Consider the following 26502-nt stretch of genomic DNA (forward strand, 5'->3'; position numbering starts at 1 on the left):
TTGGCCATCACAGAATCAAATGTTTCTTTACTACTAATAATCTAAAAAAACACATTTACATCACATAGTGAAGAGATTCAACAGTGTGAATTTAAGAAGAATTTAACAAGAATTTTAAGTGGAAAACCTTTGTTGAGAATTAGACAACAGTGATACAACATGTTGAACCAGTTTTAGTTTTACATGTAACCACTACAGAACCACAAGAATGAATAATGATTCTAAACTGAAGCATTACAGCACTGTGAAGAACAATTTGGTACCATAAAGAACCAGTTGTGAATCACCGGAGAACCTTTAGTGGACAATAAAATATGCTAATGCACTCAAAGTCTTTATCTGGCCATAATTAGCTCCAACTGGGCCAATTTACACAGATCTGGAAGATGGAGGTGAAAAACTCCTGTCATAGTTATTCTCGCATCTTTTTTCAGAGCTTATTGACTTTGGAACGTTGGATCTTACTTGCTGAAGAAATGTAAAATTGCTTAATTACTCTCAGAAATCAAGTGTTCATATCCAATAGTGAGGTACGCAAACACAAATCAAGTGCAGATGGCAGGTGTGATGTTTCTCTTTGTTGAAATACACATGGTACCTTCAATAATATGAGTGAAAGGAATACAATTAAGTAAAATACATCTTATTACTAAATTGATGGATGACCAACATGCCTGATTGGGGGGAGACAAGAGTTGTGTGTTTGTGACTCATATGTAATAAAACAAGTAAAATAACTTTTTACTCTCCACAGAGAGTAATATTGTAACATGTTATTACTTTGAATGTAACATGATGAATTATTCTGCCAAATGCTGCAAAATAAGTATTCACCAAATATCAACCAATTCTCAAGAATAAGTTAAGTCTCTGGCTGGTTTGATGGATACTACTAGTATCCAAGTCATTGTAAAAAAAAAAAAAAAAATACATAATACAGCCACAGTTAGATAGCCTGAAGCAGCAGAACAGAGTGAAACACTCAGTAACTTACTTACATCATGTCCACACATTACTCTCAATGATCCAGTAGTTTCCAGCAAGCGAGAGGGGAAGTCAGCTCAGTGAGACTTCAACCCAGCATGCCTTGTGTTTGCTCACATTTCGGGCCAATCAATGGTTTAATCACAGACAGCAGGGACCAGTCAGGCTGAACAGGTGGAGGCGGACTGGACCGAAGCCCAAAGCCGGAGGAAAGGGGGGGAAACAGCAGAAAGCATATTTACCGACAACCAAAAAGATGAGTAGAATACACAGTTACAACATTTGTATCGACAACCGAACCCCGTTTCCCTTTCTCCTTAAAAACAGTGAAATACATAAACAAATCTGAAGACCTGAAATTCACCCGAGGGGGAATCTGTGTGTAATACTGTACAACTGACGACCTTTTGTACAATGACCATAATACCATATAAATAAAGTCAGTGTAAACTCCAAAATAGTGCTTCAAAACAAATGAAAACATATTGATAGATGGTTTACATCATGTCTTTACAGGGAATATACATATATAGGATTAAATGAAATACATTAAAAGCAGCATTTATCTTATGACAAAGATATCCTCTTCTAACCTTATACTCATGGTAAATATAGCTACCTGTGTGCTTCTGTTGACAAACCATCAATATTATGGTCCAAGTTGACATCAATACAATCCTTGTGTTGTCTCATTCTAGTTGGCAAGTAAACATGAACAAAGTTGAAAAGTTTCTCATAGAGTTCTTATCTATAGCATTATCTATAGTATATACAATTTTAAAAATGGTACAATGTACGTTTTCTTTTTCTAAACGTTTCCTTCGGAGAGCAAAGGAAAGACCACAAAGGTTCACTAAGTTGTGGTAAGAACACTCTGGAATAGTGAGCCAGTTTGCACTAAAAAGCATCTTGAATGTAATGTGATATTGTCTGAGATATGTTGTGGTTATATTCTATGTTGTTTGATGTATAAAGTCACAGTGATTTTACTCTTCAATAAATAAAACAAGTCAAAGGTGCAACCAAAGATAGAAGAAATCAGAAACTAAAACCTTTAAACCTACTGTCCAAACTGAATTTGATCTGAAACTCTTATTTTCCACGTGTCGATGATGTCAACACAGTCTGCAGTAGACAGATGGTGAAACTCAACCTTAATGTTTAGCTGTTTTTTCCCCCCCATTTAGAGAATTCAACCAAGCCGCTGGATAAAGCCGTCCAGCAGCAAAAACCTTCTCTCTCTCCACCATTTATGAAAAAATAAAATTCCCACCTAACGAGTGAAAAGTCGTTTCTTCAAGTGAAACAACAACTTATTCGATAAAATGTTCAAGTGGCGAGTAATTCCAGAGTGTTCAAACCATAATGCCTGCTCCTACTTGTGGCCCGCTGCGATGAACAATATTCTATCAATGGTGGAAAGTGGTTAAGTCTGCATAGCACACTGTACACAGTATGAGTCCAAGTCAGGGATCGGGCCCAGCTAAGGATGAGGGTCTTTTCCAAGGCTTCCACCGTCCGCCGACAAGTTAAATTACATTTTCAAAGAGGTGCATTGATCTCATGATATTTTCATCCTGTGGACACAAAAAAAAACATATGATGCATTGAGAAACTTACATACACATGAAAATACACATACTGAAGATATCCAACTCACATTTTGGCAGCAGTCAATAAACTCATCTATGGTTACCACTCCATCCTTATTCTTATCCATCTTCTGTTGGAGACAGAGGGAGATTGGAAGAAAAAGTAGTATAAAAAAAACAGAACAAGGTAATTTGAGCCGTTTTACTTAGATTGGGATATAAATGCTGACTTGCCTGAAAGAATATTTCCACGTGCTGACGAGGCGTCTCCTCTTTGAGGACGGGGTACGTGCATTTTCCCATCATGTCATAGATGGCCTTCATGATGTCTAGCATTTCCTAGGAGATACACAAAAAAACAAAAAAAAACGGCCACTATGAATCCAATACTTTTTTACGGTGTCCGTTGAAGTGGATATTTGGGTATTTCAGTGATGATCTCATGACATTCTACACTTTCAGAGTTTAGGGTCAATACCTCTTTAGTAATATATCCATCCTTATTGATGTCATACAGGTTGAAAGCCCAGTTGAGCTTCTCCTGGATAGTGCCTCGCAGGAGGATGGAAAGGCCCATGACGAAATCCTGCAGTGGAAAACAAGATTCACTGAGCAGATCAACTCAATAAATGATCAGATAAACAAGCAGAATGACAAACACCTTTATCCAACAAGTATGTTATATGTATGAAGTGATTCATATGATTCATATAGATCCACATTTCCGCAAGGATATTATGTCAGGCGTTAAGTAGAGGCAGATGATGAAGCAGCAAGAGTGCTGACATTATAAATCAAAAATACTTCATTAATCAAATGATTAGCGAAGTCATAATCTCAGTCAGTCCTCGGGGAATTGCAGTGCTTTTGAACAGAGCTTGGTGTGGAGAGATGACAGCTTTTCTGTCCTAATAAGCAAAATTATGCTCCTCATAAATATTAACCACATGTTAATAGCAATCTCAAGTAGACTTGCTTGGGATAAATTAAAAATTAGTGGGGTTGCAGGTTATCTAATGCCTTGGGGGGGATGAAGTGTCGAACTTGGCAAACATAAAGTTTGATATACTTTTGTACTTTTTCCAACGCTGGCCAGGCCCATTTCATTTGAAATTGTTGAAATTCCCAAAACACAAGCACTAATACTTGAGACATAAAAGGCCATTTTATTACTCGTAGCATTATACTGTAGCACTGGGGCTCACACGGAAAACCCAAATGTAATTGATAAAACAAGGGCTGCTATAGATCACATGACCATATAGCAGTAGCTGTGGAGAGAGTATGACCATATAGCAGTACTTCTCTGCAAGCAGGTTAGCACAGTTTTGAAAGGCAATCCACTTACTGTTTAAAGGAATAGTTCACCCAAAAATGAAAATTCTGTCATCATCTACTCACCCTCATGCCAAATGAAACACAGGTGAAATTTGTTAGTCCATATAACACACAGGGAGGTTGCCAGCACAACTTCGTAGCAGCCTTCTCCAAAACAATTGAAGTCAATGGGGACCAGTTCTTTAGAGTTCCAAAACAAAAACAGCCAAACAATCACACTGTGAATAGAAAGACCTATACACCATTATTTGTTGCAAATGAATCAGCTGTAGTTAAGATTTGCACTAAATTATGGTGTAAATATAGCTCTTTTTGGAACTTTGAAGAACTGGTCCCCACTGACTTCAGTTGTTTTGGAGAAGGCTGCTATGGAGTTGTGCTGGCAACCTCCTTGTGTGTTATATGGACAAACTTCACCTGTGTTTCAACTGGCATGAGGGTGAGTAGATGATGACAGAATTTTTATTTTTGGGTGAACTATTCCTTTAAGCAACAACAGTAGAGTTCAACTGATATGGGTTTTCGAAGGCTGCTAATGATACTTTTAGTCAAAAGTTACTGATAGATTATATTTTGTGCCTTCAAATTTGACAATTTTCATGCCAAAAAAATTATTCTTAGCAGGGTGGAAAAGCCTCTGAAACAGCATTTAGACCATCGTGGGACACTAAAACTCTCCACTAAAAACCATATTGATGAAATTCTTTCAGGTGGTTTAACTCTTTAGGGCAGTGTTAAAATGATAGGGGAACTGGGATACATTACTGATTTTAAATAAAGACTGGATTCACAAAAAACATCATTGAACAGTTAAATGAAAAAACAGAATGTGCAGAACAAGAAAGTTACATTTCACTGAAGGACTGTTTTTATGCTGCTGTAGTCAGGGAGGAACATGCATCATATCGGAGTTGGATGACATTAGAGGGCCGATATCCAATATCCAATAAAAGGTCAATATCGGCCTGATATATGGGCAGACCAATAATATCTCGGTTTAACTCTATTTCACAGTACTAAATGTGCTGTGAAAAAAAATATCAGATCTGACAACAACCATGTGACCAACAGTTCCCAATCACAGCTCTTCAGCTTACCTCAAAACTCACCGACCCGTTGTGATCCGTGTCAAATGCATTGAACAGGAAATGTGCATATGTCGATGCATCTGGGAAGAGAGGCACAAACACACACAAATAGTCAAACAGCACCTGTCTTGACACAATGACTCAATTTACACCATTTATACCCATCAGTGCTGCAAACAACAAACAAAGTGCAATGTTGTAGCTTCTTTTTTTTCCACGGCAACAGAATAACAAGGTGGTAAGAGTTTTTAATGCTTTGTCATTGTTCCCAGTGTAGTACGCTGTTAGATCTGCTCTGGTCTATCTTTGCTCAGGTAAATCAAAGCACCTTCATGTGTCTTTCTTGTTCCTCGGGTAGAATAGCAATCCTTACATAATGATGAGAGCCAAAAGGGAATAACTCTCAGCTGTATAAATATGAAGTGTTTTCTCTCCCTCTCTTCTTCCCCCCTCTCTCTCTCTCTCTCTCTCAATCTCTCTCTGCGTTTTCTTTGATGCAAGTTCTAAGTTTTGAGTATTCATCTGATTGAGTGTGTTTTTTTGTAAAAATGGAAGAAAGACAAATTGTGTCAGTCCAACACACAGGAGAAATAAGAAGCAAACTGCAGATCGGTGAGAGTGTCAACACAAACAAATGGAAAACAAAAGAACAGTCTATCGTTTTGTCAGTTTAGATAGTGCCCCTATTTTTTGCTGCTCATTTAGAGAAAATTGAAGGAATTCTTTCATGCAGCCACTATAAGTGACCATCAGATACTTTGCCTTAACTGAAAGATTCATAGGGAATACTAGCATTCTCATTGTGAGAGGTATTTGATTTAGACACAGTTTCTACTGATATCTTTAGAAAGCGGTGTCTGTGTCTCAAAATCCTACAGGAATGAGAACACTACAGGACCCTTGGGCAGCCTGAAATATGAATGCACTATGTGCCATGGAGAGTCCAGGAACCCAAACCCTCGAATTTAGTTTCAAATATTCAACAAAAAAAGCGATCTTGCAAGCCTTTTAACAGGAGAAGTTACACACTGGCTCTCTGCACACGAAGACACTGCTGGAGGAAGTGTGAATTTCATAACAGCCATTATTCATAGAACAAATTAGCTTGAGGCCAAATGCTGCTGCTCTCTTAACAAGTGCAAGGTTGCCCATGCGGTGTTGTGGTTTAAATAACACTTTGGATATCCACCAAAAGCTACACATAGAACATGATCTATGATTTAAAGCTACTGCCGCTTAATCCAACATAAAAGGCGTTTTTTTGTGACTTGAAAGTGCCGTGTTATGTTGAAGCGGTGGAAGGCAACACAAGATGAAAGTGGAGTGTGCGTCTCATGAATAAGAGCGTGGCGACGAACCTCCTTGCGGGAAGAACTGCGAGTAGATTTCTTTAAAGGTTTCCTCATTGACGACTCCACTGGGGCATTCCTGAGAAAGAGATGGAGGTGCACAGGTCATTAGGATTCAACAGCCTTCCACACCTTACATTAGCAAGCCAACCTTTACTTCTTTAACTCATTTAGGAAGAATAACACCATAAAGATGAAGCAGCTCATTTGGTTTAACAGTGGCAAGCATCGACATTTTAATAAAAGATGTTTATTATTCTAGTTAGTGCTCGGTCGCTCGTAGGGTTTCTCAGACGGTGTGTAACAGATGAAGATTCCTGTTCATCATATTCCAGAAAGAAAAAAAAAAAGAAAACCTGCAATCCAAGCCACCACAGATATCTTGTCTAAAGCCATTCACACTCACCCACCTGTGGTTGTCTGGTTGCATTCAGTGGAAGAGACTGAATATGCTTATATAACATTTCAAAGAAGCGTGCTTTTGTCTCATTTAAAAGAAAAAACCCCAAGCAAAGAATTGGCGGATGACCTTGCGCGGTGCAGCCTGGTGATATGTCGGAATAGGCACGCAGTCTTGCCAACTCAATATCTGCTTGGTGCTAGCCTGCCCTCGCACTCTGGCAGGATATTGCATTTTGGAAAGGGCATTTTTCTGATCTCCAAATCAGGAGGCACAGGGACTTCTTTCTCTGGGTTTTAAAGGAATTAACACACAGCAAGGGGAAGGCTGTTTTTAACCAATTTGAAATATGGAAAATACTGTATATGGGAGCACTAAATGTTCATTAAAATGCTGCACTGCTATTGGGCAACTAATATGATAATACACTGAAACAGGGTGTGTGCGCGAACAAGCTAGCCAGAAAATCAAAATCTCTAAATTAAATAGACTCTAACAAAGGATCTGTCATTTTCTGTGTATTTAGCTAAAAACAAACCCTTTTTTGTGTGCTTTAACAATGCATGTGGCAGTATTGCTGATAACAAGACTGACGTGTTTTGTTAAAAAGTAACGAAAACTAAATGCAAAGATTTGTTGAAAGAGACAATCCTTTTGAGGAGTGTAATTTAATGTCTGTGGGACAAAAGTGACTTGTTAAAACACATGATACTGGAAAACAGATACCCACTCTGAGGATATGCATCTCTTAATGTAATTCATACTATAGGAAGAGAGATAAAAGTACAAAAGAACAAACAGGAAGACTCATGAGCAAACAAAATGACAATCAATGGTGATCATGAGGAACAGGCTTTGTTTTAGATGAAGCAACAGAGCTATTGTATGGTACATCCATCTCAGGCGCTTTATCAAGGCTGAATGAAGTCTTAGAGAAAGATCCAGCAGCTTGTCAAAATGAACCTGAGTCATTTCAGAATGAAAGAATAGCTTGTTGTGAGTTTCAATATGCAGCATTAATGTTCCTCATCTCCAATACCTCTTTACATTGCACAGTAATGTATGCATAGTGAGGCATAGCCATAGGAAATACCAATAAGGTTATGAAGCTAGGATTTCTGCACAGCTTACCCTACTGTGCTTATTCATTATAAAGATGGCCCCAAATTTTTGATGTACACCTTTTTCAAATGATGAAGTATAGTTAATAGCAATCTGTCATCGTCAATGTTTTTATGTTTGTTTGAGAGGCTTTGTTTCATTAAAGAACTGAAAGGCCAGGGAGATTGCTGATTTGGAGTGTCATATGGTGAAGAGGTCACATCATATTCAAACATTATTATAAAGGTAACTATGTAAACCCAACTGGTGACTGACTGCTGCAGCAGAGTCGACAGTGAAGCTCACCGGATGCACAAATCATATTTAAAAATCCAGAAATTAGGCGTCTTCAGAAGTTTGTCTATATATCTATATCTATCCTGTGTTTTTATCAGGTCACTCCAGTCTTTACAGCCGGTGATTTGCTCCATTTTCTCTGAGCTGACGGGGCTGGCACGAGCGAGAGAGGAACACTTTCCCCAGTGTGAGAGAGCCAGCAGGCATCATGGGACACGTGGGGTTCCTTGTTACTGTGGCCACGTTTGATTTTGATTAGCCGCTTCGGAAAACACAGAGCTGAAAAAAAAAGTAGAACCTTGTTGTCTTGCTTCACACAGGCTGCTTGCGTTTCACGCTAAGAAGATGCTTCTGGGTTGGCTGCGTGGGTCCCTTGACGCTCTTCTTCTGTTGTCTCACGAACCCAGTTTCATATCTAGTGAGGCGAGGTCAAGAATGTCTCAATTTGCCTTAAAGTTTGGGGAAGTTAGGGAAACAGAATGAGCACAAGTCTGTCTCAGCCTATTACTTTGGCGGTTTGTGACCTGATTCTATGGAGATGAAGTGTAAGAGTCTGTGGAGTGTGTCGCGAGATTCACCTTGGACCAGTGCACAGATCCAAATTATGTAGACCGGGAAAAATGATATGCTTTGTAGGAAGGCTGAGTAGCATCTTAATGATAGACATTGTGGCATGGATAATGACTGCTATTTCAATTGCGAATCTTACAATTCACTAGAAATAGGCAGAGCCATTTGTCAATGTTAGATGTTGTTAGTGACAATTTTAGATTGATTTAGAAGGATTTTGGACAATGATTTTGATGTTGTTATTGTGAACAAACAGAACCACAGCAGCTGCAAAACAAATTTGAAGCCTCTCAATTTCCCCCTAAAAGCCTTTGAGTATGTGACTACAAAGATTGGGAGAAGACCTTCAACATCAAACACATGCACACTTAAAAAAGAAAAACATGAAAACAAGGTTGCTGCTGCTGTATCTACATTTGACACAAACAGGATTTCTTTGTGTTTGGTTGAGCTTCGGTTAATTAGAGGATTGTTTGTGTTAAACAACGCTGCATTGAATGGGTTGGCAAAAGGCCTCCGACCTTTTGTTGAAGTAGTGCAAAACAGTATCATGTAATTATGTACTTAAAGTTGGGAGGTAGAAACATCTAATTTCACCTCTCTTGTGCCTGGAGTCTGCACGCCTGTGTACAGTGTGTGTGTGTGTGTGTGTGTGTGTGTGTGTGTGTGTGTATACAGATGAGCAATTACAGCTGTCAACACTTAATAGAACACACAGTAAGTGGGATAGTCATATAGACTGGCTGTGTTTCTAACCTTGGTAATTCATCCACAAATCTGAAGGAAAATGAAAGGTCAAAGAAGATTAATGACTGTTGAACCAAGACTCACACTGAAGGTGGAATTGCCATCATATCTTGTCCTTTCAGCCTCATGACCACACAGGCAAAGGAGATGAGTTTTCAATTGAGAATCAAGCCAATGTGTGAAAATTGCCTACTTATCACATGCAGCGCCTTGCAATTCAATTTCAAGTTGAGTAAAATAGTTACAGTACATCTCACTTGATAATGATGGTCATTTGCTCACTATGTTCGGTAGCAAAGCAGCTCTGCGTTAAAGGGATAGTTCGGTTTTTGGGGAATTTGGCTATTTTTCCGACTTACCCAGAGTGAGACGAACTCATGGATTCCATTTTCATGTCTAATTCCAAATAAGAAAAATCCATTTGAATGGTCCTCCAACTTGGCACTCTTCACCTAACCCTAACCCACCAATATAACACTTCCATGGTTCCCACCTCAACCACTTGAACGCTCTGAGGTGGGAAGTAGGAAATTCCAACTGGGAAGTTTCCCAGTTGTCTTGAATGCACCATTACGTTCTGTTTCTGCTTTCTTCTCACGAGACTGCAGTTTTGTAAACTCAAAACTTTCAGGAGCCATCTATCTAGCCACGACATAAAAAAAATGGCATCTTCAAGGTCGTCTGACTCTGGTTAAGTAGGAAAAATAGCTAAATCCCCCAAAAACTGAACTATCCTTTTAAGAACCAATCAGGATAGACTTTGATTTCACCCAGCTGAGGTTGAGAACCTCATTCGCTAACTGTTTCTTACATAAGCTGTATTTTCATCAAAAGCCGTCATTTTCAACTAATAGACCTCAATCAATGTTCATCGTATCCATAGTTGAGAAGAGCAATTTCAAGCTAAAAACCTAATCTTATTTTTTTTATTTTGAAAAATGAATAGTTGTTAATGAATAGTGTTTGATGAAGAGGCCCATTCTCCTTGTGTGGAGCGTTGGTAGACACTTAAATTACCTTGTGAGGGGAACAAACTGACAATGAGTGAGCAGGTAAAGGTTCAGCTAGAGGTGATGGACACACTGGCTTTTGCAAGGATCAAATTTTTGTCCTTTTCTGTTACGGCACAGACTCCCTCACCACCCTGCTACTTTTTTTTAAATCACATATGGTCCTGCTCAAGGTAGATGAGGTGGAAAAACAGCTATACAAAGCAGATATGGAAAATAGAATATAGGATAAATACATTAAGTAGGATAGAAAAAAGGATAAAGAGTGTACACCTCCAAAAACAGTAGAGTTCATATCAAAACCGAAAGAGAATCTACAAGTAAAAGGAATTTTGAGTTTATCTAAAATTTCTAAGGAGAAGTAAATGGCACTGGCAGAGAAATAAACAAGTAAATATTCCTATTACAAGTGTATGGTCTGATTCATTTTAGGTTTGACACCATGAAACTCAACCTGATACAAAACAGAGAGCCCATCTGTCTTTGGCATGGAATGGCAACCCAAAACAAAATGGTAAAAGAGCAAGTGCAATATGAGCATCCAGATGTCCTGTTTTAAGTGGGATTATTGTGTTGATCAATAACAAATGAGGGTGTAGTATTTCCAATTGTCCTTGGATGTTATTCCATTTTGCACATTATTCACTGCCAGTCTTATTTAAGGGAGTGAGAGGTGAGAAAATATTTGTATTCATTTGATATGCTTGTGAAATGAGCTCATCCATGACAATAAAATCACAAATACAATTTGAGAAATGCAAAAACCAACCAGGCATGAAATTCCTTTCCGAGACTCATGGAGGGATGGCAAAATAAACCGTATGGGGAAATAAACCTCTGAGCAGGGGCGTCATCACTGATGGAATGGAAACTGTGAGATCTTAATCTTGTGCCCGAGGCGATGCCCTCGCCAGTGAACTGTGAGAGCCCGGCAGATTTAGTCAGACGTGAGAACAATATAGTGTCATTTCCAGGAGTCTGAGGTCAAGGGATTTAATAAATAATGGGATCCTGCCATACCTCTAAGATTTAGTGCCACACTTGAGGGTGACCTCTGTTCAAATTACTGCTTCCCTTCGAGCTGGACAGCAAGACCCAGGACCACAGGTCATGTTTTGGCTTTTGCGATCTAAAACAAAGCTCCACTTCGACCGCTCGTGTTACAAGTGGACGACCGGTGAAGTTTGTTGTGAAGACAGACGACCTCATCCCGCCACCCGCAGCGGCTAACGCTGAAGCCATTTGATTTGCTTCCAAACCCTAGACACCAAGGACAAAGGGCCAAATTTCTCATAATGGGAACCGTGCCAGCCTCTATTTGTCTGGCGGGCCTTAAAAAGCTTGCCTGTATTCAGCCAGTGCCACCGGGTTGGGGTAAGACACAGATGAGCTTTTTGACCCGGGCAGTTAAAAAAATGAGCTACAGTATAGACTCAGTGATGGACAAAAGCCATTTAGTAGCAGTAATTTGAGGGCCGTGACTCTCTTTGTCCAATTGGACTGCTGCCCGAACAGTATCCGTCCCACTACACAGCAGTGAGGGGGAACTTCAGATGAGCATTAACGGGAATCAAAATCTATCCTTAGCAGAAGATAAAAGAAAAATACAAAACCTGAAATGAGGAAGAATTGGGAAGCTTATATGATATTGTCTCCCACATGGATAGTGGAAATCAGGCAGACTGTGGGGCACAAATTAAAGGCCTCCTTAGAGCACTTCTTACCTCACACACTCTGTCTCCAGTGCCAGCAGAGGGCTAATGGCCAGGCTTTGTGGGGCCTTTGTGGGCTCAACAGGAAACTGAAGCCCCATGGGTGTTCCAGTGTCATAAGACGAGAGCCGCCACTCTCTCTACGCTTCTCCCTTTCGTCGCCAAGACAATTTGGGTTGAGTTAATTCTGGGTCATCTCATTACGCCTCACACCAGAGGTGACAGTGAAGCGAGGCGCGTTTATATGGGCCACTCACGAGAACTTTGTGTGACCTGGATTGCTCATCAGTAATCTTCACGGATGTGTTTGAGGTATGACCTAATTATCCTGTGAAGAATGTACTAAAACGTAACCTACAACTCAATTTTATGTGGTAAGTTGATGTGGTAACATTTACCGCGATATGCAGATGATTCAGCAAAATTGCATTCCTCTGAGGCTAGCGCTGGATCCTCTCAATTATTATTTTATCACTACACAAGCAGAGTGGGGAATCAAATAGTGACAAGAGAACTAAATGGAATTGGAGCTATTTGAGGAGTGTCAAGTAGTGTAGAACAGTAGACAAGATTTCAACACCGCTGCAAACCGCAGGCGGTGGTAAAAAGAATAAATCAAATATAATCAAAGGGAGACGTTCTTTTTTGATGTCCACGAAAGACATGTTCTTTTTAAAAGAGATCAAAGAGGTGCTGAGGTGTGCGGCGGGCTGGTCACTTACGTTCTTGAAGCCGCGGTAAAGGATCTGTAGCTCCTTGCGAGAGAAACGCGTCTGGGCCTCCAGTTGCTCCAGGCCCTCGGGGCGATGGCGGACTGCAGATAGTTCAAGCTCATCCTCGACGCTGTCTGGAGAGGAGGAGGAGGAACGTCAGATTTGCACAGATGCCGTTAACACTTTCTGCAGATTATCAGTAACCCAGGCTAGAGTTTAAGATATCCTTTACACGCTATACTCTCCAAATAAACTTCCAAACATAGGCGATAGCTAAGCAAATACTTCTCCAGACACTTTAATTTAGCACATTCATGACGCTTTTCTACTGGAATTGTCACATTTTGTCCTGAAATAGCCACAGATTCTATAGGTATCCTTCAAAACAAAAACCCATTCAAGCGGATCCATTGTGAAGTATTTTTCACTCCTTTCCTCAGGTCCTTTTATCTGCAAATGTTACTCCACAAAACCAAGCAAAAACGCAAGTGCTCAACCTCTTTTCTACACCAAATATGACTGCAGAGGTAATTAGTGTTATCGAGACCCCAGAACACGGCCCGTCTGGCAGAGAGCCTCTTCAAGATGGGGGCCACTGAACCCCGTGAAACTTTTTAATGGGCCTGTAACGATGGCAGCCGCTGTCTGAGCGCTGTCAGCGGCGGCAGTGTCCTCGGAGCCCAGCGGTTGACTTGTCTTGTTGGCGCTCGCCCTCTCATACACCTGAAGTGCCACGCAGTCTCTAAATGCCTCATTAGCTCCCAGGGGCTTATTGTGGCCCGCAGCCAAAAGGCCACATCTCCTATCAGCCCACAATTAACCTGCTGCACTGGAGCTAGGGATGTGTGTGTGAGTATGAGTGTGAGATGTTAATTGATATATCATACAGAGCTGAAATGGCTCTTTGACCTCATACATTGCCCTCTTTATTAGGATTTACTCCATAAGTCAAAGTTTTAGACCTGTGTAATCAGTAGATTGTTGTTTATCTGTCTTGTTTAACTTCAGACATCCAATCTGACTTTACACCAAATGAGCATGATGACAAAAATATTCTGCAACATACAAATATATTCTTTCAATTGTGCACAACTGTTGGCATTACCTTAATACATGAAATGAAAAACATTTCAACAGCAAATATACGCACATGCACATTTGAAAGACTGAGCAGGCCTAGGTCTGGCATTTCAATGCTTCTCAGGAATCAAAACATTTCCCCTTGACTGAACATACTCCATTCCCGTGTAACTAAGATAAGCACAGATTTACTGCTTACATTGCTGTAAAGCTACAGTCTAGTTAACTGCTGAGGGTTTGGGAAAGATGATGGACTGCAGAAAACGCTCTGATCTACATGTAGTATCGCATCATGAGCCAGATATCCAAGATGAAGGATTTAACACATTCACCAAACATCTGGAGCCTCATTTATCAAAGCGTGTGTAGAAGAAGTTCTAAATGTGTGTGTAAGACCAAGGAAACTGTTATTTATCAAACGTGCGTACGCACAGCTGTACACAATCAACCATGATAAACCCCACACATCCCATATGGTTTGGAAATGCCCTAAACGGACCATATACGGTAAACAACCATCCCTTTTTAAGGCCATCGTACATGTATGTTTAATTGTTGCAGAGAACCTGAATTAATAATTGCGTACACATGGTCAGGACTAGGTGTAAATTCACAGACGGTTGACAAATGAGGCCCCTGGCGTCTACACCCTTTCTATTCCCACAGCTGCAAAACTAAAAGATTCATTTTGAAAATACATAAGACATGACTAAATAAATATGTACATTTCATGAATCTTCAAAACGAATGTTAGTTTTGCAGTTGTGGCTTAAATCAGGCCTGAGCAATAACGTGCAGCTAAACCCCTTATTGAAGTGTATGCCCCCAGACAAAGAAATGACAGAAGAGACACAGAAAGAGGGAGAAAGCATCTTAAAAACAACAAAATCACCAGAGCGAGAGAGGGAGAGAGAGAGAGAGAGAGAGAGAGAGAGAGAGAGAGAGAGAGAGAGAGAGAGAGAGAGAGAGAGAGAGAGAGAGAGAGAGAGAGAGAGAGAGAGAGAGAGAGAGAGAGAGAGAGAGAGAGCGCCTTGGAAGAGAGCCACTTGCTTTGATTACTGGCGGATGGCTTTTTGGCAGTGGAGCATGGAAAGAGCCTCATGAGTCGAGCTCTCACCCCGCGCTTGTGGCCATTCTGAGGGTAACCTAGGAAATACAGCATTGAGTCTTACAGTTACCCAGGCAACTAGAAGCTTCAGTACATTCTAGTAGACTGGACATGAAGATGCAGTGCGGGAGGGAAGGGTGTGTTGAGGTTGATATGGACTTAAGGCTTGTACAGCTGTTTATTCAGGACAACAACACATGCAATAGTATTATCATTTGGAGTTTAAGCTTCACTAGGCAACTTTGCACGTTGGCAGCTCTAAATGGCAGCAAAAGATAACTGTTTGAATTTTGTGGACTTCAAAACCCAGAAATCATGCAATGTGATGTTATTAAACTGTACACAAGCACACTCAACTGACCAGTCTGGGATTGCTTTATGCCAAAGGATACCAAAGAGAGGCAAAGGGTCTAGTGTTGGTGAGTCAAGCTTTCTCACTGCTGTTTAGGAGACAGTTTTGGATTTCTCTCTTTAGTTTTGTGTCGTCACTTCCAGTGGGTGGAAAGGTGTACATACCTGACACCAGAATTTAATTTGGGCAAATAGAATCTACAGGGTCTCAATTAGGGAGATGGGAAGCTCTTCACTGTTGCAGCCCCACTTCATGATTTAGGCTGATATGACGGGTGTATTTTTACATAAAAATCTTGTCTAGTGCAGTTTTAATCATTGTATTGAAGCCTGTGTGTCACATATATTATCTGCAAATTGCTGTTAACTAATTTACAAATGCACTACACCAGCTATGCAGGTACTTATTGGCCAACTTACATGTCTACATGGTTTGGATTTCCATCCAAACCATGTAGTTTGGATGGAAATCTGAGTGGGAGACGAGGACCTCTGCCTCTTTGTGTATACTAACTTCAGTGTTAACTCAATATGGCATCACTCCAATTCAGGAGCAACTGGTTCACTGGGCTGCATTACTTATTAATATCATGTGTCCCACTACATTGTAGGTCATCAGTGTAAAAGACTTTGAATATGATATGGCGCCTATGACCTCACGTCAGGATGCAATTCAATATCTCATCATGTGTCAACTCTTTTCACACACAGCCAAGCATATCGCTTAACGAAAACTCAAGTGTACTTTGCTCCTGCCACTTTAACTAACGCAGTACGGTGCATGACTGCTGAACTACAGCGCCCTATTCAAGGAGCGAATGCATGACCGCTATACCAGCTAATAAAAACACAACACACTATCTAATGCTGTACTTGGTGCCACTTCAAGAACGTGAAAGTCATTAAGTAATAAGTTTAGAGCCTCGCCTAAAAGCGCTCAAACCCATTTCCCCTCCTGCTCCAGGCTGTTCTGAAAAATTTAGTGTGGGGTTTGATGGCGGGAGTGGGCGTTCAGACAGGCTCTTGAGTGCTGCAACCCATTTGTCAATCACGCCAACACTTAATTAATCTCAAGGCTGCTATGCCAGGTAAAAATAATAGCATAGGTAGAGCTCACGGCGTGTTTATGACGAGTCACACAAATGTCAAGACGGCAGATGGGATGAAGTAGAGGGAGAAGCCTCGCTGAACCTGGACTATAAAGGATGTGGTGGGAACAAATCCATCATCAAACAGAGGTTTAGAAGCTGCGTCACCCATCTCCTAGCAACCCCATCTGGCATCATCATGGAGAGCTGGCTGTGTGCAAATATTGGCTAGATATATAACCAGGCAAGAAAAAAAGATACCTGAAAAAGACTGTTGTGATGTGAGTGTAGGCCATTTCAGCAGTGTTATAAGTAAAAGTTAAAGGTCTGATAAGTTAGATTTGTTTCCAAATGTAGGTTACTGTGACACAGTAAACTCCTGTCTTTAGCCCCAGTCTCTACTCCAAAACACTATGAGCTGTAGCTTGAGAAGATTCAGTTTAGTTAACCTAAACTAACAGCTGTTTTTTCACATTAGCTAGCTAACTAGCCAACAAGCTAATTTAGCAAAGCACCAGATGCTAATGTTAACATGCAACTATTAGTCACTGCTAGCGTTAACGTTTGCTCCTACTAGATGTGTTAGCTTGTGCACAAATCATAAGTGTTTACAAAAAGACAGAGATGGTTTACTGCTGAGCGAGCTGACATTTTCTAAACACAAAATTGATCAGATGTATCAGTGGAGAAATGGTCATTTCCCCATCAAAAACAACACAGAAATTAACCAGGTCTTTTCAGTTCTTTTGAGACGGTCAAGTTGCACGTTTAGAGAGAAAATCAAATTTTCTCAGCCACTGTTGCCCAAGAGCTGGAGACCCCGGCTATGGCTGCCAGAGGCCGTGTTACATCACCTGAAAGTTTAATAACAGTATGCTTGTAGTGCCCATTTCCAGGTTGTCCTGGTGGCTTATTTGGCTAAGGTGCACACCGTCTAACTGCAACATCCTGGGCTTAAGTCTGGCCAGAGGAGCTTTGTCACAAGTCATTCCCCTCTCTCTCTCTCTCTCTCTCTCTCCTCCTGTCTCTCTTCACTGTAAACTGTCAAACAAAGCAGAGAGCCAGAAAAGTAATCTTAAAACGTCTATTTCCATTTTCCAAGGTAAATTCATTATTTGTTCAAATCATTATACAACTATTAGTTTGCTGCTGTGCAGATTGCCCTCTCTCTACAAACAGCAAGCTGAGTGAAAATAGAAAGACAATTTATAAAATGTAAATAAATACACCGACAAATGGATTGCTCTTTTAAAAATGCTGTATTTCAATGTTGATTTTTTTTCAAAGTTTAAAAACGGTTGAAAACATGACAAAGAAGTGGAAAAAGTAAAAGAGAAAAAAGGAGGTGACTGGGGATCTCATCTGCGGTTATGGTAATGCTGGGAGATGAAATGTATATGCCACATCACACAGGCACATTTGTGCTTAATGGCTGCCTGGAATAAAGTAGCCTTGATTTAGTCCAAAAGTTGTTATGAAGTTGCCTTGTAATGATAAGAGACAAAGAATTCAGTTTTCATCTGACAAATAAATGGATGGCATTGACAGTTTAAAGTGAAGTAATGAATTCAAAAAAGATGCTGTCTCCTGCTCTTCTGCTACTTTCTGCTCTGTGGATTGACACATGATTTGTAAACATTTCAACATAAAACAGTAAAGGCACACAATTTTATGGGGACAACAGCGCCTACAACAGCACTGCATCTATCCAAAATGCCTACACTGTATGGAGAAATAGACGGGACGGTCTCAAAGTCCAGACCTCAGCAAAAACAGCCGTCTATCAACATCCAGCTCTACCAAAGTTGGCCTGAGGTGAAGTTTTTTATCACCTCAAGATCTTGCCAAGCGTTTTAACAGCTAGCTGGTGCGGACCCCGGACAGGCATAAAAAGTTACAAAGTCAAAATCTCCCTTGGTCGCAGCCATTGGGCCTCACAGTGGGCTCGCTTAAACAGAGCGCAGACACGGAGCAGATGGTTGAAAGCTCAGATCTGGCTCACTTTACACAATAACCAACTTCATGGTGCACAACAAATGTCTCGGCAATGACTGACAGCGGTGATTCTTTTAAATCTCGCTGTTATATAACGGGCTTTAAAGCCAGCTCACATTGCCCTCTGTAATGAGACAATGACTTTGAGATTTTGGGGCTCTCATCCATTCTTGTTACCCGTCTGACACACACCTTGCTTCCTGAGTGAAAAGGAGAAATCTGAGTGTCCTCACTGAGGTTGAACTAGACAGATGCTGCTTCTGGTGCCTAGAGATATTGGTCTTGACAGCAAGATGCCTTTATTTGGAGGCATTACTGTACAGCAAAGGCATCTTTCGTACCTGGGAGCTCAAGGACATTTTGGGGGGGGGGGGCTACAATACAGGCTTATTCTTTAGCACCTGACCAATAAATGAGTTTGGGATGCAATGCAAATATTACAATTGAAGTAAAATAAGATTTATTTGCTGAAATAGACTTTTACTGATAATATTTCTTCACATTGCTTATTCAAATTTAGATTTTGAAGTAAATATTAGTGATTGGGGGCTGATGTCTTTCCATTTGAGCAACAAACTTGTTTCTATATAAATTAATATCAGAAGTGATGAGGCTAGGAGGCATTGAGATTTATCACAATGCGTAGGCAGTGATAAAATTTATGGTTTTAATAAAATTTAATTGCAATCCTGATATATCTGCCCAGCGCAGGTATGAAGACATTATTTGTAAACATTTCATCTGTACTATTTGCTCTTCAAAGAATTAAAGGCATGAGTGCTGGTGATAAGCTGCACAAACACAAAGGCAATAAAATGTGTTCTGTAAAGTGGAATAATGTGGAGGATGAGTGACACTGGCCTTAATCAGACAGGAAAAGAGCATGCAGTCTGGATTAATATTTGCCCTTTTTGTTTCCTTATTGACTAAATGGATAGGATGTCAAAACGTAGAGGACAGCTTGTGCTGTGAGTTAGCAGGAATCCCAGTCCCTTTACTCACCACAGTCAAAGTTAATCATTGTGCCACGCTGGTATTGCGTCACTTGTCACCGATTTATTAAACCATCAGTGTTGTTGTCCTGAAGTATCAAACATCAAGCAAACACAGGGACACTGTAAAGGGGTCTAAACATTTTACATTACTGATTCAGTCATTGCGTGCACACACAAAGTCATGCCATACTTTTGCCTTCTTTGAAAGGAAAAACACTAACCTTGTACCTAACAGCTTGTAGACTGACCCGCTGCTGCTGTAATGGCAACTTGTAGTCGAATGTACAGCTCATCAGAAATGTAATTCATATAGCCAGCTCTGAGTAACAAAGCTGCCCTCTGGCAATACAAGGGAATGAGATTGAATGCCTCATGAGGGTTATAAGCAAAGAAAAATGCCTCAGCACAGCATAATTACCTTGGGACACAGTGGAACTATCGTTGTAGGCTGTAGCCATAAAAATGCTCTGCTAGCCAGCATCTTCTTGGCTTTGTCAAAGAATTGACAAAGCAAATTGAAAAATGAACGTCAGAATATTACTCATAAAACGAGGCTGCACTGATCAATCATAGCCCAACTGCTACATTCCTTCAAGGCCTGTGATTCAGGAGTCATTTATCTCAAAGGTAAAGTCAAGCGAAAGGCTACAAGCTCGCTAGCCCTAAATCAATTGGATCTATGGAGTGAAAAAGACGGGTGAATAAATATTTGATAAATCTATATCATGTACAAACTAAAAGCTCTTTAGTTAACCGTGGATGGCTGCTCAAAATCAATAAATCTTAAGTCAAATTTTGTGCTGAAACACACAGTTTGATGAATTTTGCTGCTGTGCTTGCAGCTCCTTTGTTCTGTATAAAGATGTAGGTAATGCACAGAGGTAACAGCTGGCCTGGGGGACCATGCAAGACTGCTGAATTTACTAAGTGCAAAAGTACTGCACTGTGTTTGACACACAAATGAAACTAATTAATTAAACCGATCTCCAGCGGGGAAGAAAATTAGTCTAAGTCTAGGTTTAATCTGTGTCTGTGAAACCGGCTTCAAGCACATTCTTATCTCAGCTATTATGCATGCTAAGGACTTGCCTTCCTGATAGTGTGCATCACACTGTGCATGTTACTTCCTCATTGTCTCTCTCTCACCCATTAATTACTACTAGCATTTTCACCCAATGTTATCAGACTATGAACTAACCAAAGAACATAACAGGATTAGTTTAAGAAATACAGTATAAGTGTACGGCTTAAATGTCTGTGATACTGGGTCCCAAGTGTCTCTTCCCAAGAGCTACCGCTTGTGTGTGACAAGGTCTTTGCCCTCTTGCGCAATTTAGCTTCAGCTCCTCTCCTTTGTTTTAGCACCACGGCGCCAAGGAGGCGGGACGCACAAAAGTAGGCCACGGCTCAGTGGGAGCACAACTTATCTTCTGACAGTCTGCATGATAGTGTTACGGGTGTGAGCCTAGAGCTTTACTGGTGGTCTGAAGATCTCGGACCACGCTTGGACAGTGGTTCTGCTTTACAGTTGATGGCCCGACTTAGTCTAATTGGCTGAGTCTCAGTGACCTCCCTGGGTTTAACTTCCCAAGGTTTAAATAATGAAAAAGCTGGAGCAGACTTTTGAAGAAATTACAAGTACCCACCTACCACTCTCCCCTTAGTTTTTCCATGACACAGGTGAGGCTGAGCTCCTCAAGATGCAGGAAAGCACTATTAGACTACTAGAAATAAGAGACATTGACATTTTTTTTTTTTTCCATTTTACACTACCAGGTAGTTCATTAATAGAACTGGTTCATCCTTATTCGAGGGAAAAAGGGTAACTGAGCTACATGAACAACCTGACTGACAGAAATTCGATTGAAAGAACTGGTGGTAAGCCTTTGATAATGTTGCAAATGGACAAAGACTTGACACTTAACTGACAAAATATAGACAGACCACTGCACTTGTCAAGAGTCTATTCCATTAAAATGGCTATAAACATAAACAGCATACTTAAGTTTGTAAATATTTGATGCTACAGTTACTTTGTAGTCAGGATTTAGCAAATGTGGTCACTTAGGCTTACAAATGTATCTTTCAGGCACTCAGACGATGCTATAAATTTTCACCAAAGAACCGATCAGGCTTTTTAGGTCCGATTACGTATTCTACTAACAAAAGCACATCATGAAAAAGTGAAGAGCGAGCATAAACAGTAAAATTTCAATATGACACTGCACAGATTGTTGTTATGGTTACATGACATTGCTGGCCTAACCATGTGTAAATAAATCATAGTTTGTTGATGTTAGCGTGGCCTTGATGACTGAGGTGCTTATTCACCTCTTGTCACCAGTGGCACATGAAAAAGGTTTTCATTAAGGCAGCATAGCCTATGCTTTCTGTTCAATACATACAATACAAACTGTTTATAAATCATACACATGTTTTTACATACAGTATGTTTCCTATTTTATTTATTTTTCCTGTTTACATCATATGTTGGGCAGCTTTTGTTTTGTTTTGATCAGACAGTTGAAACAGTGCTCAGTTGATCCCATACGACCTGTTTAAATGTCTATTGTCTGATTATAATTGGTGGCCGATTGATCAGTGCGTCCCTAATTCAGACGGTTTAATTGACCTCAATTCAAATTTCATCAGTTGAACTGACCCAACCTGAGGCTTCCCACCAATAAGCTCTCACTGCTCATGACACACAACAGCCTGCTGTCGCTGACACACTAACCCCGGAGCCAAACTCAACACTGATCTTATCTTGACCTCAGCTCACTCCTAATATAGTCCGTTCTGGGTCTTGGCAAGGCAACAGAGAACCACGAACCACCAACCTCATGGTATCATGTTCATCACAAGACTACACTGTGTCTGTAATTGTCCATTTAAGGGCAAAATATGTAAACATTAGTCACAACATGTATGGATGATCACTATGGCAGACAACAGCAGTATTGGTTATAAATGATCATGAGTGGAAGAGTTACTTTCAGGCTCCTAGCCTGTGAGAGCAGTAAGCAATATCCCAGTGTCACTTGCACAACAGAGCAATAAGTATTTGAGGGACTCTATATCTCAGCGGAAACAATATAACTGGAATTTGGGCTCCAATTTAATTTTATCATAACTCTGTGCACGTTATCAGTGAAGTCATCTTCAAGGACTTCAATAGAGCTAAGAACATCCCGACACTCGCTCATACATGAGTACTTGGATGCATTATAACTTGGCTGATATTATCCTTTGGACCATCTCACAGCTACATGTTTTTGGCCGAGAGATTAATGATGAAAAAGATAAGTCCATCTTTCCTATGATGTCACATACATGTCCTTCGAACTGATGTATTGTACACTGGGAGCTACAGAAGTAATATTTTGACATTGATGCTTTCCTCATCCCTAGGTATTAAACTTGATGGTTCCAAGGTGTCATGAATCTCTCTCCTGCAAATCTACCAGATGGTATCAAAGTTAAAATGAGGGCACCTCTGCCTCCGTCAGTATGGGAGATTTACACTAGAGTATCACACAGTAATATCATATTGCAATTGCCCTGAGGAGTCATATAAATGATAACTTAACCTGTGCATTAACCTTAACCTGGCAACTCATCCTGTACCTTCATCTGCAACACATAAATAACTGGTGGCCTTCACTCCTTGGCAGGGACACATCTGACTGCAGGTGCACATTTTAAATCTCAACTTCCTGTGATTTGTCAGCTGGAAAGAGGTAATCAATGACATGTGAATTGGCTTTCAAAATACTACTAGAATGTCTCAAACTAAAATGAAATATTACTCCATTCTTATTCTCCATTACAACCATTCTTTTTCACAAGATATTAAAGTGGAGACTGATTGGTGACATGTTAAGCTGACTGATCAATACACCTTTCGATTTTGATTTCAAAACCCCCGACTCTCTGAAGGTCAACTCATTATTGAAAGTTGCAGAATTGATCCACCTATGGAAATGGACATAATGACATTTATAGAAACTCTACATATGGTCAATAAAGCTAATACCAGGGGCAAAGCCTCTGGGCAAACTAAATCTAAGCCAATCAGTAAGAGCCAGGAGAAGTGAGACTTTGCATTTCAATTTTGCACTCTAAAGTACAATATTTGTTCTGTCAGGCTGGGGACAGCAAGTTCACTTCAACACCTCATTCCAGTGTACAAGTCCCAAAGCCCTGTGTTGTTTTTGACTGAAACGGGGACACACTGACACTCCCTTGGCAGCGAGCAATTAACTGAAATTACACAGTGAAATAGGGGACGGGGAATGAAGATGAGCAAAGTTTGGCAGTCTGGCCAATGGTGGATTTTATCCACGCTGGCAGGTTTCCCGTAAAATGACTGGTGTGAGATCGATTGACCTGCTCTCCCAAAGTTACACCAACACTGTTGGCACACCTGATTTCCCAGCAGAATACTTAAATTGGCAATTGATGGGTCATGCAGCTATTTTGATTTAGTGCTTGCGTAATGACCCACGCAACAGCACATCTGCTACAGCAGCATTTGGAGGTGAGCCCTTTTTAAAATTCCAAACGTAAGGAGAATAACTTCACGTAATGCAAGGGCATCTACAGTGAGGTGCAAATTATTGTGCAATCCGTTGCATTTATAAATACGACACAAGCCACCAGGTCAGGAGAATGCTTCGTTCGTGCTTTACTGGAATGGGAATTTGTGGACATACAGAAACTCTGAAACTCTGCCTGAAGCATTTCATATTGAAGTGGAAGGCATTGTGTAATTAGTCTGGGTTAAGAATCCTTTGCCTGGGGGCGTCCTGGTGACTCAGTGGTCTACGGCGCGTACCATGTAAATGCAACGTCCTGGATTGGAATTCGGGCCGAAGACCTTTGTCACATGTCATCCCCCTCTCTCTCCTAATCTTTCCTGTTACTCTCTCTCTACTTTGAACTATCAAATAAAGCCGAAAATGCCCCCCAAAAAATATTTAAAGAATCCTTTGTCCCAGGTTCCCAGCTTTACTTGCCCACTGCAAAATTTCAATCCATCAAGTGGCCTGAAGCAACAATGAAGTTGACCAGTCCTTCCTGGACATGTAGCCAGTAGCTTAGAGGGAGTTCTAAAAGCACTGGGCATCAACATAAAATGATTTATACTGTCGGTCTAATCATCAGAATACACTATGGAACAGAAAAAATGAGTTTCAAACACGTAAGCTTTTCACACCGGAACACAGCTTACGCCAATTTGCAAAAAAGCAAGTCTCTAAAAGCAAGTCTCTAAGTCTCTAAGCAAGTCTCTAAAAGCAAGTTTCTAAATAAGTCTCTAAAAGCAAGTTTCTAAGCAAAAAAGCAAGTCTCAAATTAACTAACACCCATTATGAAACCCATGGAAATATACCAATTGATATCAAATGAGCAAACTGCAGAAAAGGTGAATGAAAGCGCAACATTAAATATTCTGCTGGCATCTCCAGGTCTGCCTCGAGGGAGAGGAGTCATTTTCAAAAGGTAAAACATGTAGCGCCCTTTGGCTATATTGCAACGGCTGACAGTTTGCCTTTCCTGAGATGTAATGAATGCCTTGTGGCCCCTTCACAGCTCCAAATATTTGCAAATGTTCCAACACAAATTATAGCACCCATCCAAATATCAGAGCTGCCAACAATGGACATCTCTCCGATTACTTCTCTGCTTTTGCATGTGTTGTGCAGATCCATGTCGATAGGAGAAAAGTAATTCAAACACACTCTCCACTCTGTGATGAGAAAGGCTCATTTTATATCAGATAAATCACAGGGAAGATGAGGGAGGAGGATACGGATCAGCCATTTGTTCCCATTTGGTGGGCCCAAATACAAATAGGCCCTAAGATTGGAATCCAGGAGAGCGATATGTCATTGCTGTTATTTAATAAAGCAGGCTCCAGTTCCATATGGCTGGCGGGAAAAATGGCAGTGAAATCGACTTGGATAGAAAGACAGGGTCATTGCATAGCCTCTCTGTAAACCAAGGCCACTTGGGTAAATTATGAGACGACAAAGACCAACTGTTTTGCATTTGAAATATTTCTGTTGAGATATGAATTCATTTGTTTTGGGAAATGACAGCCGGTGAAAAAGGTAGTTCCAAGTAAATTTGTGAAGGCAGAGACGAGGGAGACTGGGAATAGATTTGGGTAAACAGCCAAATGGTTAAACTCAGATATGGACTAAGGTCTTGATTATTCTCTGTAGGTTAGCACAAACTAATGCAAGACAGATGGCAAAGTAGAACAAACTAGGTCTTTACTGGCCTAATAATGCTTTGGCCAGAGGTTTCTGCCATCAGTGCAAATTTGCTACAGTATGTTGGCTTGTGCATTGTGAGTCGTTAGAATAAGTTGAAACAAGCAAATTCCCCAGAATGAATATAGGAAAATTGTTGGGCACTATATAAAATGTCAATGTCTTCATGTCTCAGAAGCCCATTTTTCAGCCTTAGAGGGATGTCAAATAAAATGCTGTCCTTTGCCGTTATGGGCTGAGTGTGAGTGACTGCGCTGGAGCGCTGGGGACCGGCTGCCAAGATTCTTTATGAAGGAGAGCATGCTCTCACGCCAGCCATAATGACACACCATCAGAGGGCCGAGGCATTTGTTGGAAACTGGGGAAAAGTGCAGTCTGTGCTTTTAATTGCAATAATTTGTCACTTGGAAGTGTTTCGATAATACAGTCTCTCTAAAAGGAAACCTTGCTCCTGCACAGAAGGAAAGGCCCTCTGACCTTTCTGCTCCGAGGGGAATCATTTTAAAGTTTATAAAAAAGAAGGGAGGAGGGAAGCAAGACGACATCTCAGAATTTAAGCACACTTCAGCTTCAAAGTTAAGAACTTTCATAACAAAAAGCTAAAAAACATACCCAACAAGGAGAGAATGTCTGTGACTCACTCCCTACGAGTCACGGATAGGAAAGCACATTAATGAATGTCAGTTTATGTAATATCATCACTTGA

General features: G+C 40.6%; 1 protein-coding gene across 5 annotated transcripts in view; it reads right to left on the minus strand.

Moving 5' to 3' along the window:
* Positions 1-2433: 2433 nt before the first annotated feature.
* Positions 2434-26502, minus strand: part of kcnip4a (potassium voltage-gated channel interacting protein 4a) — a 123137-nt gene continuing 99068 nt past the window's right edge. For 3 of the 5 annotated variants that reach the window (XM_078291700.1, XM_078291703.1, XM_078291701.1), the window contains exons 2-8: positions 12911-13035; positions 6361-6430; positions 5012-5082; positions 3055-3162; positions 2811-2915; positions 2645-2707; positions 2434-2561 (exon numbers count right to left, since the gene is read on the minus strand). In XM_078291700.1, the coding sequence (XP_078147826.1) occupies positions 2514-2561; positions 2645-2707; positions 2811-2915; positions 3055-3162; positions 5012-5082; positions 6361-6430; positions 12911-13035 (590 nt within the window). In that variant the 3' untranslated portion in view covers positions 2434-2513. Of the gene's footprint in view, positions 2562-2644; positions 2708-2810; positions 2916-3054; positions 3163-5011; positions 5130-6356; positions 6431-12910; positions 13045-22012; positions 22068-26502 lie in introns of those variants that run through there. The other 2 variants (XM_078291704.1, XM_078291702.1) reach the window with 2 other exon arrangements.

This window comes from Centroberyx gerrardi, chromosome 23 (genome assembly GCF_048128805.1).
Source record: "Centroberyx gerrardi isolate f3 chromosome 23, fCenGer3.hap1.cur.20231027, whole genome shotgun sequence".
NCBI lineage: Eukaryota > Metazoa > Chordata > Actinopteri > Beryciformes > Berycidae > Centroberyx > Centroberyx gerrardi.